The 15195-nt window shown below is 43.9% G+C and overlaps 1 protein-coding gene across 3 annotated transcripts in view; it reads right to left on the bottom strand.

The window, feature by feature from the left end:
• The window catches only part of LOC118572891 (high density lipoprotein binding protein), a 75132-nt gene that overhangs the window by 18820 nt on the left and 41117 nt on the right, over window positions 1-15195 (bottom strand). For all 3 annotated transcript variants that reach the window (XM_036172713.1, XM_036172714.1, XM_036172712.1), the window contains exons 4-16: window positions 14160-14317; window positions 12818-13033; window positions 9056-9262; window positions 8676-8891; window positions 7834-8040; window positions 7097-7204; window positions 5809-5913; window positions 5200-5278; window positions 3153-3292; window positions 1935-2039; window positions 1395-1508; window positions 358-444; window positions 97-228 (exon numbers count right to left, since the gene is read on the bottom strand). In XM_036172713.1, the coding sequence (XP_036028606.1) occupies window positions 97-228; window positions 358-444; window positions 1395-1508; window positions 1935-2039; window positions 3153-3292; window positions 5200-5278; window positions 5809-5913; window positions 7097-7204; window positions 7834-8040; window positions 8676-8891; window positions 9056-9262; window positions 12818-13033; window positions 14160-14317 (1874 nt within the window). The remainder of the gene's footprint in view (window positions 1-96; window positions 229-357; window positions 445-1394; window positions 1509-1934; window positions 2040-3152; window positions 3293-5199; window positions 5279-5808; window positions 5914-7096; window positions 7205-7833; window positions 8041-8675; window positions 8892-9055; window positions 9263-12817; window positions 13034-14159; window positions 14318-15195) is intronic.

The following is a 15195-nucleotide window of genomic DNA, read 5'->3' on the forward strand; positions in this document are numbered from 1 at the left end:
ATGAACGCTCCCCAGGTGGACAGCAGAGCCCCACACAGGCTGGGAAGAGTTGGCTAGGGATTTTAAGGAGTTCCACCAAGAAGCATCTCCCATTACCAGGTCTTTCTGGATAGACAGGATCCGGCTCCGGGCAGCTTCACAGTTGGCTCTCTTGCCAGTGATGACAATGGTCTCAGAGTTGCTGTTCTCTGCAGGAAGGTCAATCTTGGTGTTGCTTTCTTCACGAATCTAAAGGAGAGGTACATAAGAGAAATAGTTTTCCTACAGTAGATACACCTGAGGACAGGGCTGGGAAGGAAAGTCAATCCCTCCTTTTAATCCACAAAGGCTTTAGGGCTGGTCAAAATGAGTTGATACCTTTTTAATGTTTGCGCCTCCTTTCCCAATGATATTCTTGTGAAACTGTTTGAAGATCGGTACAGAAATTGAATAGCTATTTTCCACCTTAAAGACAAGAGAATGGTACAATAACTATTCATGTCAGAGGGTGAAGTCTCCTTTTTATCCTCCGAAGCTACATGAACTCAAGTACATACCACTGGCAAACACAGCCTACTTTTCTCCCCATCTACTTGATTATTGTAAGGAAAAATTAGATCAATTGTCCACCATCTAATTAACTTGGCATATCAATTTATGGAAACCCCTTTATAAGAATCTGTAGCTCTTCAGTATAGACAGAGAAAAGCCTGTCCTCATAGCTTCAACACATTCTGGCTGGGGGAGGGACTTAAAATCGAGGTCAAGGCTTGTAGGCCCTGGTACCCTAAAAAGCCCAGCACCTGGTAGCTTCATGGCAACAGTTTAGTGATACTTGTCAGGGGAGACAGGAACTAGAATGGACCCCTCATGTGACCATGTGATCTGTGCTTTTCCTACCAATTCCCTTTCCACATTTGTCTAAACCTTTCAGCTTGTTTCTTCTTACAGTTATCTTTTCTTCCTCTTTTTGGAGTCAGGTTCTTACTATGTAGCCAGGACAGCACTGAATTCAAGGTCTCTGCCTCTGAGTGCTAGAATTACAGATATATGCAATTATGCCTCCCTTCCCAGTTCAGTTTTTGAGGAAACAGTTAATTCAGTAAATTACTCTCTTTACCTGTGTCTTCTCTTTCCTTACAAAAGGGGCAGGTTCTCTACCTGGGTATTTGAAGATTCCCTCAAGGAAAATAAAGGGGGACATGGAAAACGGCATCTTCACTTGACTTCCACCACAGACACTGGATAATTACCAACAGTGTACACCAAGCACCAAGGTACTGAGACAAGTGTTACCATCACTGTTCCAAGCCCCCGAGACAGCAGACCCCCCTTAAGGGCGAGCTCCTGCAGGTACTCAAAAGTTCAGTGGGAGCCCTGCTCCCCAACCCCAGAGGGTACATGAAGTCGCCTACCAGGTCTGCAACCATCTTCTGCATGTACTTAGTGCATTTCTCCACCTCGTTCTTGGGGCCTCTGAGTTGCACGATATCACTTTTTTGTGCTGGGTCTGGAAAGTTGATGATAACCTAAAACAAATCACCAGGAGACAGTGTACAATTATTCAGAGACTAAACTTGATGGAGCAAGATGGATCAGTGGTTAAGGGTGCTTTGCCACCAAGCCTGATGACCTGAATTCAGAACTAACATAACGAAGAGAACTAACTCCTGAAGGTTGTCCCAACCTCAATCCATATTATCTACTGTGGTATGGATGCCCATGAGCATGTATGTTTTTAAAGTGAAATGCCAGACAATTCCTTAAGTGAAAAATTACCACTCCTAGAGGCAAGCGAATGCTTTTGAGGTTGGCAGTGTAGTTCAGAGGCAGAGCACTTATTGGCATGCACAAGGCCTTGTGGGTTAGATCCCCAATAACAAGGAAAAACAAAAACCAAGGAAAGAAGGAAGGAAGGAAGGAAGGAAGGGGGAGTACTTTGGAGAAAGCTTTACCTCTGGGAATTTGTCACGAATTTCACGAATTCGTTCACCTTTCTGCCCAATGATTGTGCGATGAAATCTTTGCTCAATGATTAGATCCTTGGTACGCTCATTTTCCTAAAATATAATTAAAGCAGATGATACCATTTATCACAAGAAAGGCTACTAACATCCCACCACCTGGCACCATGTGAGGTGGTGTTCAGTAGCTGTCTGCAGCAGCTTTAGAAACAATATGCCACTAGGAGTGCCTATTCCAGGACACCTGTCTGACACCCCAGTAGTGAGCTACCTCCCTGAACAGTACAGTTAAAGAATGGACTGCAGGGCCTGCCAGCCCCAAGTGCAGTCACAGAAGCACTACCACTAAACTGGGCCAGAACCACAACATCCTATACAGCAGGGAAACGTTCCTTGAGCACAATCGGGGTTGGATCGCATTCCCTACACGTGGATAATTAGGATGGCTCATCACAGGTCACTGAACCCAAACCAGTCTCAATGTTCTCCATTGTTCCCATTGAAGTGTCAGGAGGAAAGAATAGTAGGCACAGACAAAATCCAGGAAGAACACTATCAATCAGCCTATAAAACACTGTCAAGAATTCTGGTGGATCAGACTGGTATCTGATAACAGTGATTCAGTACAGGCAGAACACACTCCAGGGCAAGGTACACAAGGCAGGAGGCAATGATGTCAACAGCAGACCTTGGCTTAGATACCAAGCTCAAGGACAATCAGATCAGAGGACAGCCAAAGGATTACAGGAAGAAAGAACCACTCCCCATAAAACATTTCTTCCAATTTGAGGTTCCTAGCATGGGAACTAGGGTAAGAACATGAACTGGGACCAACACATAGTAAGACATAATGATCAGGCCTCAAATCAACCTTTTTGGACTTTTAAATGCTGACAGTGACTTTCATGGGAAGCTAGTCAGGAATCATTGCAGCATGATCCTCATCATTGGTGTCTCAGGCCCACAGTGAGACAGCATTGTCTTTCAAGCCTAGAAATAATAGCCCATCTGTGAAGCTGCAGCCAGGTACGTGGGACCTCTGTTCTCTAGCCCTTAGGGGTGAAGAGAGACAAGATTCACTGGTGACCTGGGCAGGACAGCAGAAGAAACACGGCTCCAGGACCACGTATTCCAACAGCGCTTTTCCTTAGAGGCAGCCAACAGGCATAAGCCAGCACCTCTCAGGAAAGGTCTGGACGCTTGGCTTACCATTCGAGAGGCGAGCTCCAGCAGTTCCCGCTTGGCCTGTTGCACGCCCTGTGGGTCTCCCTCAATCCGGATCAGGTTACTCTTCTCGCTGTCGGGAGGGATGCGCACAGACACCTTGTACTGGTCTTTGATTCTGTTGACTTAGGACAAAGGAAATACAAATACAGCTTCAACACAAAAGGTATGGTTGTGTACTAAAGACTAATAGTCAAGAGAATGAGGGTCATGCTTCAATACGCTAACTAGTCATTCCTATTCATCAAAATTGTCAGTGTCTAGAAAATAAAAACAAACAAACCTGGTTGTGCTCTCCAGATTGCTGTTTCTAGGGCATTCTCTTCCCGCCCTGAATATAAGCTGCAGCTGCCCTAAGAGCTTCAGATTAGTGATGACCAGTACCAATTAGTATGAAACACAGCTGGCCTTGAGTATACATATGGTCTTAGAATATCTAAAATATAACAGGTACTACTAATATGCAAGTCATTTTGGTAACTATATAATTCAGGCAGCAAGTTACACACATTAAATAAGGACACAGCCACCCAAGGGACCTGATTCACTCTGGCAAAGTCAGGGTCACATTAAATAGCCCTGGCTGGCCTCCAGCTGTCTGCTTCTGCCTCCTAAGTGCACCACCACACTAGGGCCATTATTTAACTTGGGGTCCCTCAAGGGATCATGGCTTTAGGAGTAGTATACTGGAGATTATGCCTTTTGCAAAACAGAGTTGTTTGGCAAAATTTGCAAAAATCTCTTCCCATCGCTTTCTCTGGACAGAATATGGTGATCCCATTCAAGACCTGTCCATTGTACAGTCAGGAAAAGCAAAACCCAAGATAAGCTCCACAAACAGTATATATGACAGTAATCTGGTAGGGACTGATGTGACCAACTGTTCCAGTGTTACATTCAAGAGTAAGAGATAGGGGTAGGTTGGGGTTTTAGAATATGGAAGAAAATGAAGGTTTGTAGCTGATAGAACAGAGTTCTTTGACCATGGTACAGTTCTGTAATTCAGTTTCAGAAGTATGTGACTGTACTTTGTATCTATTAAGTAAACTCTACAGTTAACTAAAACAATAAGCAAAACTATAAAAGCAAGTTCCTGGTGTGCACATGCAAGGTTCAAGCTGCATGTGAAGTGAAGTAAGCGCCAAATGAGGCCATTCAGCTGGGAAATTATCACTGTCATGAAAATGGCGCAGAATATAAACTACTACCAGAAAGAATGCATCGTTCACAGGTCACTGTGGAGCAGACAGGCTTATATTTACAAGCAACAAAAACAACAAAAAAAAAACCCAATGAATGGGTGCAAGTCAATAGGAAATGCAAAAGGATCTGTTGAACCCCTATAGCATGGAGTTGTGTCAAGGATATGCAAACGTGTTCTATGAGTACGGCCATACAGGAAAGCTGGATTAAAAGAAGGACTTGAGTGGTGACACACACCATAATCCCAGCTCTCAGGACCCCAAGGCAGGAAGAATTAGGCTATATAGATACCCTATCTGGGGGTGGAGGACTCCTTGGCTTAGCACTTTCAAGGGCCTGGATTTAATTTCCAGTACTCAATCTGTCAATCCTTGGGGGTGGTGGCTCACTTTAACATAACGTTAAAGTCAGTGCATTCTTGTGCTGCTCCTACAGTCTGAACCAACAAATTAAAACCCGAGCTTGAGACAGTGTATGACTACTCACTTAACAATATTCCTCTCTGAGTGGACGACTTGGACACAAGTCTGGGAAGGTAACTATAAGAGTCGCATGAACACTGGTGGGCAAAGTGTAGCAGGCTGGATGAAGAGTAAAGACACAATTTTCAGCTAGAGAGGGCTGGTTTCTGAAAGTGACAATTAGGTCTCTTTAGGAAGGTGTAGAAGCTGCATAATCAATTTCTTTTGACAGCAGCACTTGCCTGGCATATTTACCCAGCACTCAGGAGGCTACAGCAAGAAAATCATGAAGGTCCTCATCACTGAGGTCCTCCTTCTCAGGGCTTCAGGGCATTAGGGCCCTGCCACCACCCATCAGCCTTACTCACTGTTAGCTCCACTCTTTCCAATGAGGTGTCTGTGGAATTTATGGTCAATGTTGATCTCTACATAGTCCATCCGATTAATCTATAGGGAAGAACAAGGTTCAAAAGGTGAATGCTTCTTGCTCAAAGATGTGCCTGGCCATTCAGAAATACAGAAGATATCAGCACATTCCCTTTCTTCTCCCCATTTCTCCATTTTCTGTTTTTTGAGACAAATTTCTGTATGTAGCCCTGGCTATCCTGGAATTCTCTATGTAGATCAAGATGGCCTCCAACTCTAGAGATCCATCTGCCCCTTCCTTCTAAGTGCTGGGATTAAAAGTGTGCACCACTACACACCCAGCAGGAAATGCCCTATCTCAACCACCAAGAATTGCTGCAAGATTGTTCCTTGTTACCCTCAAAGGTCCCAACCTCAAAATAGTTTCCCTTACCTAGAGTTCTGGGAGCCCAGTCATCTTCTGTCTCAGAACCTATTCCACACACAACAAAGCTACTCTTCTGTCTCCATGACCACCCATGTAAAACCTGAGTGACAAGACTTCTACCTGTTCCCACCCTACCAGAGCTTTCCCTCTAGCTAGCAAATGTTCTACTTAGAGGGGCACTTACCAGGTCTTTGACCATTCCTTCAATCTGTTCTTGGGCTACACTCACATCCTCCGTGGGGCCCTCCAGGGTGATCTTGTCCTCACCTTCTGTGAACTCAATGTGAACCTACCAGACCAAAACGAGGGAAGGAATGACCAAGGCCAAATAATACAAGCTGCTATGTAGTGTATAGGTAGTGAGGGTCTCATCCACCAACAACACAAGAGCTGAAAGGAAGGGTCGAAGGATGGCACTAAATATCATGGTCCAAGGTCTGATATACCTTCTCTGCTGAGAACAGGAGCTGGGAAGCCCTTCACAGTGTGCTTGCCCTCAGTGTGTACAGACATCCCCACTGTTCATGTTCTCAGGCATTGTTTTCCCTTTGGAAGGCAGACTTCACTTTAATTGTATGAAGAGAAAAGATGGCAAAGACAATGTCTCTTTTCTTTCCTCATTTTTGTGTAAAAATCCATGTGAGTTTATGTCTGTAGAGACCTGAAGTAGATGGCAAGAATCATCCTTGGTGATTCTTCCACCTTATTAAAGAAGCAGGGTCTCTCAATCAAAACCAGAGCTTGCTCTGGGGATCCTGTTTCTACCTTCTGAGACTCGACTTATAGGTAGGCTGCCATGCCCAGTTGTCATTTATGCAAATTCTAGTCTTCATACTTTTTCAGCATTTTAGCAGCTAAGCTATTTACTCAGCCCCAGGACAAAAATTTTGAAAACAACATGACGGAGTAAAACTCACTTTTCACATGAGCAGGCCAGTATCTTGTGCTGTTTGCAACATACAAAGGGTAAGGCAGTTGGAAAGGGAAAGCAGTCTGCCTCTATCTAAGTATATCACTGTGATTCTAAGGCTAGAAACACTGAAATGACAAGTAAGTCAGACAACACCAAGGTCAACAGAACAGGAATAAGGTGACAGAGGCTCTCTGCTGTCTCCGGTTAAGGACAGACAACACAGTGTGAGAAGGCTGATGACACACTGGAGTCCCTTTCCAAAGGTTGCTCTTCAAATCATTATGAAATCATTACACTATAATTATTAAATGCACAGTTAAGACATTTATTAAACCTATTAATGAAAACTGTCTCTGGTTACAAAGCCTGAAAAATGGTGCATATACCCAAAGACATTTATTATGCTCTTCCATGGTCATTAATGGAAGCTGACTGTATCAACAGGGCAACTGAAGCTTGATATATTGTTCCATAGTCTTCAAATCATCCACAGGACAAATAGCAACAACAAAACCTTATCAGGCAATTTCAAAACACCAGGTTAAAAGTGTTCCCCTACCTTTGGCATTTGCTGAGTGATTTTGGCCAGGTTCTGCCCTTTCTTACCAATGATGAAACGGTGAAGCCAGGAAGGGGCAGAGACTGAGGAAACTGTAAAACTGTTGGCCTAGGACAAAAACAGGGAAACAGTTGTGGGTCTGCAGGGCTCAAGTTCATGTTAAAACAAAGATCGCACCAGGTGCGGCGGTGCATTCCTTTAATCCCAGCACTGAAGACACTGAGGCAAGTCGTTTTTTTGTTTTTGTTTTTTAAAGAGTTTTAGGACAGACTGGTCTAACAGTCAGACCTTATTAAAAAAGAAAAAGTCAAACCACTCCTATAAGAGTACAGAGGTGGGGCTGGGGACACAGCTTATGGTACCCAGAGCTGGATGGGGTAATGTATGTTTGTAATCTCACTACTAGACTTGTGTTTGCCTGCCAGCCCAGCCCACTTGGGAGGCTCTGTGTCAAGAGAATGTCTGACCTCCTAAGTGATGACCCACCTACATGCACTAACTAGCACATACACATATGAACACACGCACTAGCACACATGCACACATGCTTGCATATGAACACACACACACACACACACACACACACACACACACAAAGATTTCAGTGGTGAGTGGCCCCATCCCCAAATTTGGCACATTTCACTATTTCTGGGTCTCCAGGATACACCAACAAAGAGCCAGTCCATCATGGGCCCCCAGAAGTGATCAAAGCACACTTTACTCTTAGAGGGAGCTACCTTGGCATAGACTTCAGTCAACGCCTGTCCCAACTTCTCAGGCTCACCACGAAGGATGACAGTTTCAGAGATGCTGTCTGAGGGTGGGATCTCGACAGAAACTCCAGTTCTCTCCAGGATCTCTTGCAATGAATTGCCCTTTGGCCCGATGACATACTTGTGCTGAGACTTCTTCACTTCTACTGCAATGGTTGTAGTCTTCCTCTTCTAGTTAAGAACACCATAAAGGCAGTCAGCAGGACAGATAGGAGACACAGGCAGTGTGGACAGACTGTCACTACCAACGAAGTCAGAAGAGGACACAGACGTGGTTCTCAATAAGTGAAGAACAAAACCAGCTTCCCCAAAATTCTACTTCTCAAGTACCTGGCCTTCCCTCGAGTCTGGTCACTTTCAAAGTCAACTGCTCTCCCCATTTTTCTTCTTCTTCTTCTTCTTCTTCTCTTATAGAGTTGGGGATTTGACCTAGGACTCTGTGCTTGTTAGGTAAGTGCTCTACTACAGAGCTATACTCCCATCCTGCTTTTTCCAAATAAGGAACAGGTTTCACACCTCAAAGTCAGAATAACCTTCAAATCACCTCTAAAAAGTCTGTACCAATCTTATAGCAGTAACCTATCAGTGTGGTCACAGAACTGAGAAAGGACACACACCAGGACACCATCCTACAGCATACCTAGTAGGCAACGAGCGAAATGTGGCCACCAAACCCTAAACACAGATACTAAGGCTTTGGCACAAGGGGGAAAGGGTGCAGGGTCAACTATGGTATTAGCCAAATTCCCACACTCAAATCCCATTAACTGTCCCTGTTCCCCAGCTCTGCCACCTCCACAGTGCACCTTTTCCTCATAAATCTTCTTAATACGAGCCACGGCCTGAGCAAGCTGCTCCTTCTCTCCGGTGAAGACGATTTCTGTCCGGTTAACACTGGGTGGAGGGATGTTGATACGAGTCCCTGTCTCCTGCATGATCTCACCCACAAGTCTATTGTATGGCCCAGCAATGAAGGGGTGGAAGGCCTTCTCCACTTCTAGCCTCTCTACAGCACGCTTGTCCTGCAAAGGGCAAAATGAACTGATGAGAACACCTTGGAAGAGCAGAGCTTGCCAAACTCACAGTCAAGGCCTCACATACACACAGTGCCTCTAGTTCATTTTGAAAGGGGCAGCTCACTAGGAGCAAGGCAGGTGCTGGGCAGGTGGCCACTCAGAGACCTCACCTGTTCAGCAGAGATGAGAAGGACCTCATGACGAGCTTTCTCAATGCCTTCTTTGGTGCCAGTGATTTTGATCTGATTACTGGGGTCATCTGGGCGTGGGATCTGGATTTTGGTTGCAGTTTTTAGTTCTAAGTCTTGCAGTTTCTCTCCATTTTTGCCAATGACAAAGCGATGGTGTTCTTTAGGAATGGTAACCGTTGCTGAGGCCTGTAACAGGAGAGACCAAAAAAAAAAAAAACAACCCACGTAGGGTTCTGAAGCAGTACATTCTTCTAGGACATTCTCTAATGCGAATGCTCAACAAATCTATTCTATTACAATCATGAGAATTCAAACACCATGCCACAGTCACAGGGAGCCTACCCTACACTGGCCCCAACGAGGGCCATTTCAAGTGTATCTATATCACTACTCAGACCTCTCTACTATAAGAGACAGAAGAAAACATGTCTGACTGCATGGAGAAATTAATATTTCATTACATTCTTCTTAACATTTATAACAAGGGGGAAAAAAAGAAGACTCTAGAAATCAGCAACTTTAACAATTGCAAGTTAGGAAATGTAACATGGGGTGTAGTCCAGTGGTCTAGGAAAAGGTGCACTGTGGAGGTGCCATCAGTGTCTATCTGACTGGCAAAACCCTATCAGATGAGCTTGGCTCTTGTACTCTGCAAATGGGAGAGCGGGACACCGCACTTGTTATTGTTGGCCAAAGTAGAGACTTAAAATCTCCTTTTGACCTAGCAATGCCACTTCCAGGAGTATCCCAAAATACAAACCAGTAAAAAGAAACAGCCTATGAACATGACTCCCCCACACACTGTTTTAGTCAGTCACAATGAATAATGTGTCACAACGTAAACAATGAATAACATACGTAGTGGATATATAGGTATAGTCACACACAAGGAAGTGGAGGGGACAGGTGCATACTATATAAGCTGGGAAGGAGGGTTTCTATCCAGCTGTGACATTATAGTCATGTGACTGTTGGAGTAATTTTGAAAAACTTAAACTCAAACAAATGGTAGGAAAACCCAGAAAAGAAAATTATTTTGATTTAAAAATACTGCCATTTTTCCATGTTAAGCAGAAATAGCTTGGATGTATGTATCCCTTTCTCAAGAACTTCCCTCTGAGAAGATCCAGGAACCCGACCACTCTCCAGCAACTTCACTGAGCCCGGCCCGCACTTCTCCACCGCATGGGAAAACACCCTGAGATCTCTGGAGCACACACCCAAGAGTAACCGGAGATCTCTTTGTGTTAGAAATTAAGAAATCCAGGTTATTGGGTGGCAACAGAAAGCTGTCTGCAAGAAGAAAACCCAAGGAGACTCCTCTTATTTCTCAATGTCCCCAAGCTCACAATGACATTGTAGGAAAATCCCTTAGCACGGTGGCCCATGGCACTGAGGTGGGATCGTGAGGTAGAGGCCAGCCTGGACTGCACTGTGAGTTCTAGGACAGCCTGACTCCGATCACCAGGGAAGATGTGGTCAGAGAACCAATACCACCTGGATCAGGAGTCACTAGTAGCCGCAATGCCTTTGTTCCTCCAGGTATAGAAGTAAAACAGTACTGAATATGTAGTACCAAATGGCAGAAGTGCATTTATAGCCACTGCAGAAAGTGCTGGAAATTCTAATTAAAATTTGTTTAACATTTCTTCAACAATTAATCTAAACTCAGCCCCTCAAACTTTCTAATACAATGTAACCCAAAGATGCACTAAAATTTGACAATGAACTGCTAAAGACTGATGGCAGAAAAACAGTAAAGGGAACAATTATTAACATTGGTTAATAATTTAATTTATTTATGCTACGGATCAAACCTAGGGTCATGCACACGTTAAAAGCACTTTACCAGGCTGGGGGTGGTGGTTGAACACCTTTAAACCTAGTAGCTGGAAAGGCAGAGGCAGGGGACCTCTGCGAGTTCGAGGTGAGACTGGTCTACAGAGAGTCCCAGAACAGCCAGGGCTACACAGAGATCCTGTCACCAAAAAGAAAAGAAAACCAAACAAAACCAACCAACAAGACCCCAAAACAACAAAACAACCCGAACAACAACAAAAGGGACACTTTACCTACCACTGACAGCATCCTCAGACCAAGTGACTTATTTTTAAGATTATATATATATATTTTAACTGAGGATCGAACCCAGGGCCTTATGCTTGCTAGGCAAGCGCTCTACCACTGAGCTAAATCCCCAACCCAAAAAATTATATTTTTATTTACTTTATGGGCATTTATGTGTGTGTTGTTGGAAGACAACTTGGGGGAACTGGCTCTTCCCTTCTACTGCATGAATTTCAGGGATGAATTCAGGTTGCCAGCAGGTATCTTTCCCCACAAAACCATCTCCCCAGTACCATCATACATTTTGAAATCAACTATTGATAAAGGTAGGATGCAGAAAACCACCACTTTCAACTTTTAATGAATTTAGCCAGCTCACCAGTAAATTGTACAAACGGAAGACAAATAAGCAGAAGACACCCCAGCCTCCAAACCAATCTCAGAACTAGTTCATGGGAAAATCAAACAACAACAACAACAACAACAACAACAACAACAACAACAACAACTCATTTTGTGGTAACAAGCATCCCCACCAGACAAGCTGAATATGAAAGTAATCAAGCTCAAGGCTAGGCACAGTGGCACGTGCCTTTAAATCCCAGCACTCAGGAGACAGAGAAAGCTCCAAGATAGCCAGGGCTATGTAGCAAGACTTTGTCTCAAAAATAAACATAGCATCTCCCCAAGAAATAAAGTAGCCAAGCTCTTAATACCAGCCCATAAGGCACAACAAAGGAAACCAGCCATTAAACACTAACCTTTTAACAAATCAATGGCATTTTGTGTGTGTGTGTGTAGATACTGTTAAGGAGACATGTGATGCCATGTTCAAATAAAAATTGATTTAAACCAACTTGAAAGACATCTGACACAGAAGTCTAAACAAAGAAAGGGTCAAATATGAATGAATACCTTAGCATCTTCTTTATAAAGTTAATAGACAATATACTATTTATAGGTGAAATGGTATTTTTGTATTCGCTTTTAAAAATTCTCAATCACATAACAGTTATTCATCATGTAACTAGTAAACTAATATATACTAGTTTCAGAGCCTAGTATATACAAGTTACAATGCTACACAATCACAAGCAATGCTTTCACCTTTGTTGACAGTTAATTGTGTAATTCCGTGAAGCTACCTGGGGCTTAGAGCAGGATCACTCCCCCTCTAGCTTGTCTAGAGCTCAGCAGCAAGTGGGAGAAACCCCCATCTCTGGACAAACCCACACAGCGTGGAAGTTGTCACATGGCACATCTGCCTTTTCCTTGGCCTTAGGGAGAAATGCCTTGCAGATTTGCTTTTTTATTCTAATGGGTCTCAAATAAATTCCAAGTACTGGCATCAAACTATTAGGAATAGAGAAAAACAAAAACAAAACAAAACAAAAAACAAACAAACAAAACCCCTGATCTTTTACTTCCCAAGTTTGAGGCTTAGAAACTGATGATCACTACCTACCTAGCAAGCTGACTGGCTTTTAAGTGTCTCAAACTCTGGGAAAAGCCTTATTTTTCAGTACATTTAGTTCAGATGGGCCCAGTGCTATCATTAATTTAGTGGTGTTCACTAAAATCACAAAGGTTCTAACTAAATGCTGCTGACCTCTTGCCTGCACCAGGATCAGCCAAGTAACGGTCATTTGGGACACCAGGCCTCGGAATACCCACCTGTGTTTGCAGTCTAGCAACAATGTCCTTCCGGGCTTTCATGACCGCGTCCAGCTTCCCTGAGACCATGATGGAGAGGCCTTGGTCTTTGGCCAGAGAGAGCTCCAGATGAGCACCAGTCCTCTGCATGATCTCAAGGCAGATTTTTGCTTGTTCTCCTTCTCCAAATTGGTTCATGTCCTTGTATTTTCTCTCTTCCAGGGGTACATGAAACACCTGTTCAGAAAAGGCCCCCAAAGACAAAGTTACACCAAAGAAGAGGAAGAATGACCATATGCAGTATGTATTTACTAATCACTCACTCACTAAGCAGTGCCCTAGGCTAGGCAGTAAGGAGAAATCACCCAAGACAGGAGATTGGCATTCGGCACAGAGAACTGGGAAGAGCATCAGAAACAAGAAGCCTGTGAAGAAGTAAAGGGAGGCCTATGTCAAGTGCCTATGTCAAAACCACCGAGGAAACAACAGAGAACCAGAACAGAGAAAGCACCATGATGGGAAATGGCAGAGCAGCAGGCAGGAGAGCAGACCAGGAGGCAGGAGCATAGGCAACATCAAGAGCTTTAAGCATAACCAATTTTGCTTAAAGAACGAGGAGGTTTAGGGAGAGCTGAGGAGGAGCGGGGTGGAAGCAAGACGGATCAAATATCCCTGATAGAGGTCAGAACCTTTCCAGAGACATATGTAACAAGACAAGATAGCAGCAAGGCCACCAGAAAAGATCAAGATGCAGTTGCTCAGCACACAAGGACAAGGAGTTATGGTTACACGGTAACAATTTTCTATCACAACCAGGCATCAGTTCTAACACTCATTAATAGCTCAGAGAGAAGGGCTAATGAAGCCAAAATAAACCAGGAAATTAGTTAGCTGCTTACAGACATATATCTAGCTTGTTTTTTTTTTTTTTTGAGGTGGTTTTACTATGTAGCTCTGGCTGGCTTCTGACTCAAGAGAACTGTCTGCCTCTGCTTCTGAGTGCTGGATTAAAAATAGGTGTCTCACCAAGCCCAGCAACAGACTAGTTATCGACTGTCATATGGATAGGAAAGGCAGACTTGGCAACTATGGGCTACATTGAATAGGAAAGCACATGGTCCCATGAATCTGACAAATATGGCCTATCTCAAACTGTATGTCAGCTCAGAGTGCCAGGGAAGCTGGATGGGATGATCATGGCAAAAGGTGTGCTCCACAGAGGAGGGAGGGAGCTGTTTAATCTTTTGGACCTCCCAACTTTACATACCCAAAGTGTTCTCATCACTGCAGATTCAAACCCTTTTATCAGATCTTATTGTTTCCTACAAGGAGCAGATAAAGCAAAATGAAATGGCGTTTCTACCTGAGTGATGACAGAGGCCTTGATGGGCCGGATCTTGTTACTCCAGGCTCCAGCAGGTTCTTGGGCACTTTCCAAGCAAGCTGCTTTCTCAGGAAGTGGAGGGAAGGCATCCTTGTAGGTTGGCGGGTCGCTTTCCTCTTCTGAATTTAAAGTGGCAACTAGACCAGAGAATACAGATTAGGAGGAAAACACTACAATTCAACACTATATGAGGAGAAATAGTTGCAGGTCTCAGCAGGAACCCCGACCACTAAACAATGGTGAGTGAGCAATGCTACTATGGCACTCCCCTCACTCACAGCTATGGGAAAGGATCTCAGGCAGTCATCAGGCCCAGCACCCTGAGCGTGAGAAGTGGGTGGGGCTAGAGACTCCTAATCCCAGAAATGTCAACCTTTTGCCCTCTACATGGTCCCACTATGAGAGGTCAGACAGTATAAGCCCCATTTTAATACTGAGATGTATAAAACCCTTGAAGGCAAGCTTGTGACAGATTTTTAGGTCCTCGTATTTTCTAATAGTACAAAAGCAAATCAAGACTATAAATGCTTGGCACAGAATTCAAGTTTAAACACTGCTTTTAAGAACACCTTTGAGGTAGATTCCACATTTTTTTCTGTAATGTACAATGGTGGAATTAACTCACATGGGAACTATCTCTGATGTCCTCTCAAGCCAAGGCAGGAACAGCAAGACTTGGAAAAATCAGGGCCTCTGATTATTAGTCATGTTCATGGTCCATGATACTCAATTTGTTCATGTTTTTGTTCAGTTAGCCATTATCTCCACAAAAGCAAGCACATGACTGTTTTGGATAATCCCAAATCCCTAGGTCTGAGCAGTATCTACCAGTAGCAGGGTCCAATAAAAACACAATGGAGCATGCAGATATGGAGGGGAGAAGACACCCTGTGGAATTAGATAGGCTTCTAGTCTAAGTCCACTGCTGAACTCTGGCAGTGCCTTCTTCCCTCTTAAAGGAGAAACTACAGATAGCTGCACTTAGGCTCCAGACACTGAGAACGAGGCAACCAGC

This window comes from Onychomys torridus, chromosome 23, assembly GCF_903995425.1.
Source record: "Onychomys torridus chromosome 23, mOncTor1.1, whole genome shotgun sequence".
NCBI lineage: Eukaryota > Metazoa > Chordata > Mammalia > Rodentia > Cricetidae > Onychomys > Onychomys torridus.